Source organism: Propithecus coquereli, unplaced genomic scaffold (assembly GCF_000956105.1).
Source record: "Propithecus coquereli isolate 6110/MARCELLA unplaced genomic scaffold, Pcoq_1.0 Scaffold34, whole genome shotgun sequence".
NCBI classification, from domain to species: Eukaryota; Metazoa; Chordata; class Mammalia; order Primates; family Indriidae; genus Propithecus; species Propithecus coquereli.
In genome coordinates, this window is record NW_012149063.1 from 3,269,145 (window position 1) to 3,272,967 (window position 3,823).

The 3,823-nt window shown below is 39.7% G+C and overlaps 1 protein-coding gene across 1 annotated transcript in view; it reads left to right on the forward strand.

Moving 5' to 3' along the window:
* UBR3 (ubiquitin protein ligase E3 component n-recognin 3 (putative)) overlaps positions 1 to 3,823 on the forward strand; it is a 201,642-nt gene that overhangs the window by 102,627 nt on the left and 95,192 nt on the right. The window contains exons 20-21 of the mRNA XM_012650681.1: positions 14 to 155; positions 3,109 to 3,213. Of these exons, the coding sequence (XP_012506135.1) occupies positions 14 to 155; positions 3,109 to 3,213 (247 nt within the window). The remainder of the gene's footprint in view (positions 1 to 13; positions 156 to 3,108; positions 3,214 to 3,823) is intronic.

Below are 3,823 nucleotides of genomic sequence, written 5' to 3' on the forward strand. Positions count from 1 at the left end.
TTGTATTTTACAGTTTAAAACAGAGTGGAAAATTCCCTGGAAATCCCTGGCCACCCTATAAGAAAAGGACGTCACTCCATCCTAGCTATAAAGGTCTTATGAGACTTTTGCACTGTAAAACTTTACACATTGTGGTATTCACTCTGCTTTACAAGGTACAGTAGTAATTTGAATATAAAGACTTAGATTAGAATTTATTTTCATAATTTTCGAATAAAAGTGCCATAGGATATTTACATAAAAGTATCATTTATAAAGCAAAGTGTATTTATACATTTAAAATGTATGAGGATATGTTATAATCGCATATATTTGAAATCCAAGTTGAAAATAATGGAATAGCTACACCATTCTTTGTGAGAAACTTTTTACCTTATCCACCTACTGAAGGGAATATTTATTTATAGCTTCTGTAGAACAAGAAGTGAAATGCTGTGGAACTACAGGAGGGATGGAATGAACTACAGGGACTGAACAACCCTAGAACCCACTAAAATGACAGCTATGCCGGCCAGTGACCCTTAGGTTGGGGTGGTTCTCTTTGCTTTTTTCTTCTGATCAGGAATGTGACATGTAGGGGTTTGAGTGCGGTCCCTATGTGACAGCATCAAAGAATGTTTTTTTTTTTTTTTTTTTTTTTGAGACCGGGCTAGAGTGCTGTGGTGTCAGCCCAGTTCACAGCAACCTCAAACTCCTGGGCTCAAGGGATCCTCCTGCCTCAGCCTCCCAAGTAGCTGGGACTACAGATGTGTGCCACCATGCCCGGCTCATTTTTTTCTATTTTTAGTAGAGACAGGATTTCACTCTTGCTCAGGCTGGTCTCAAACTCCTGAGCTCAAGAGATCCTCCCACCTCGGCCTCCCAAAGTGCTAGGATTGCAGGCGTGAGCCACCACACCTGGCCAGAAAAGTGTTTTTGTTTTGAGAAATAGTCTCATTCTGTTGCCCAGGCTGGAGTACACTGGCACAATCTTAGCTCACTGTAGCCTCAAACTCCTGGGCTCATGCAATCTTCCTGTCTCAGCCTCCCAAATAGCTGGGACTACAGGCATGTCCCAACATGCCCAGCTAATTTTATTTTTATTTCTTCTGAAGATGGAGTCTTGCTGTATTGCCCAGACTAGTCCCTAATGTCTGGGCTCAAGCAATCCTCCTGCCTTGGCCTCCCAAGCACTGAAACTAAAGGTGTGAACCACAGACCAGCCTGAGCAAGAGCAAGACCTGGTCTCTACAAAAGAGAGAAAATTTAGCTGGGTGTGGTGGTGCGCATCTGTATTCTTAGCTACTCTGGAGGCTGAGACAGGAGAATTGCTTGAGCCCAGGAGTTTGAGGTTGCAGTGAGCTGTGATGAGGCCACTGCCCTCCAGCCTGGGCAATGGAGCAAGACTGTCTCAAGAAGAAGACAAAAACTAAAACAAAAACCACTTTTCTAATTGACATTGCATTGGCAAGTCAACTTCCTAAAAATCAATCTCAGAAAATCACCTATATCCCTTGCCACGTTTAACGTTAAAGAACATGTTAAAATAAAACTCCCTGGAAAAACCATTTTTAGTTTTTTTTCCTTGTAGTGCTTTATAAAGGGATTTTTTTCTCCTTAGTTTTTAAGTTAGTCAGAGCTGTAATGCTACAGGATTTCAAGTCAAACTTAATTTAGCCAGCAATATTTTATTTATTAGTAGTTGTAGTAATGATAGGCGACGGTCTGGAAGTTTGTGGTTTGTGTTCTAGTATTGCTTATACTAGCTGATGTGTGGCTGAGCCTTGCTTCTGTCAGTGTAACATACTGGATCAGCAAGAATGACTTCTGTCATCTTCCAGCCTTCAGTCCCCTCCTGCTCTTCACACCATTGGCAACACCCACTTACTATTTGTTGAATACCAGTTGCTGGATAATATACTAAGCAAATGACAGATGTTAACTCGTGTAATCCTCACAACAATTCTGGGCTATCATTCCAGTTTCAGAGATGAGAAAACTAAGGCCAGAGTCTGTTGATCAAGATCAAATAGGTATAGACAGAATTTTTGTTAAACTTCAGGTTTTAAAAAGATTTTGAAAGCCTATGCTCTTCACCTCTTTGCCACACGACAGATGAATAGAAAAACATCTCAGTTGTCAAAAAAAATTAGAAAGTCGTTGAATTGAAAGATTCTTTAGTAACAATGGATTAGGTCTTAACTGACTGAAACCTCCTTTCCCAGTCTCCTCAGCCATTTGGGCAGTTTCTGTGAAGCTCGGCTTAGCTTGTCCTCTTTTTTTGTTCTCTGCTATCTCACCAGCAACTGAAATTGCCACTCCCTGGAGAGCCTCTTCCTCTCATCCCTTTCAACATTTGGCCAGATGACCTTTTTGTAATGATAACAAGATGATAGCCGCCAGGCCATTTTTTTCTTATGGTATTTTATGTATCTTCTGGCTAGTGGTCTGTTGCATCATATTGAATGAGTGATTGGTGTAGGTAGCCCTGAAATCCTGTGTAAGGTGTGTAGGGCTTGCATTGTGTAATACATATATAAGGTCAGGTTTATTGAATTTTCCTCAAAAGCCTCTCTACTAACCACTTGCATTTCTTCTTCCTTTCTCATCCATATAAATCACACGCTGACATACATACATATACAGCTGCTTAAAATATTCAGAGGCTCAGAGCTTTAATTTTAAAGACAGATTTTAAGAAAATTAATGTACCATAAACACTTATTGTGCTCCCAGACACATTTGCCTGAATTATTCTATTTAATAAAGTTATTTATCTGATATCCTTTTCAGAAGAAGAGTTAGCAAATTATGATGTAAAATGTTCTTGTTAATTATTTTATTAGATACTGGTATATTAATATTGATGGTTTTAGTGGGCTATTTGATATGTTAACCTGTGAACTAATATTTCTAGATATTGCTTAAAGTACTATGTGATCTTGAGAGGAAACCTGGTGTTTTGGTTTTGTTTGTCTTTTCACCAAGATATAGCTTTACTTACATATCTCATTTTTATGTACCTGATTATGTTATTTTCATCTATAACATTAAAATGCTTTTTGATCTTTAAATGAAATACATTTTGTGGAAAAAGTAATTATGACGCATTTTTTTCCCTTTTTAAAGATTTTGATGGATCATCAAAATCTATCAGAACATGTACTCTGCATGGTTTTATATCTGATTGAATTAGGACTCGAAAATTCTGCTGAAGAGGAATCAGATGAAGAGGTAAGTAGTTTCTTATATTTTAAAATTTTTAGATAGAGGGCAACCCCTATCTGGCTCTAGCTAGCTGTTGCTATGCCAGACATGTCGTAGCTTTGCTGATTATGTCATGCCTTAATAAAGTGTATTTATGCACTCTGGGAGGCCGAGGTGGGAGCATTGCTTGAGCTTAGGAGTTTGAGACCAGCCTGAGCAAGAGTGAGACCCCATCTCTACTAAAAATAGAAAAAATTAGCCAGGCAGATAAAAATAGAAAAAAATTAGCTGGGCGTACTGGCATGAGCCTGTTAGTACAGCTACTTGGGAGGCTGAGGCAGGAGGATCGCTTGAGCACAGGAGTTTGAGGTTGCTGTGAGCTAGGCTGACACCATGGCACTCTACCCAGGGCAAGAGAGTGAGATGCTGTCTTCAAATATATATGGACAACTAAAAATATATATATAGAAAAAATTAGCTGGGCATGCTGGCGCATGCCTGTAGTCCCAGCTACTTGGGGGCTGGGGCAGGAGGATCGCTTGAGCCCACGAGTTGGAGGTTGCTGTGAGCTAGGCTGACGCCATGGCACTCTAGCCTGGGCAACAGAGCGAGACTCTGTCTCAAAAAATAAAATAAA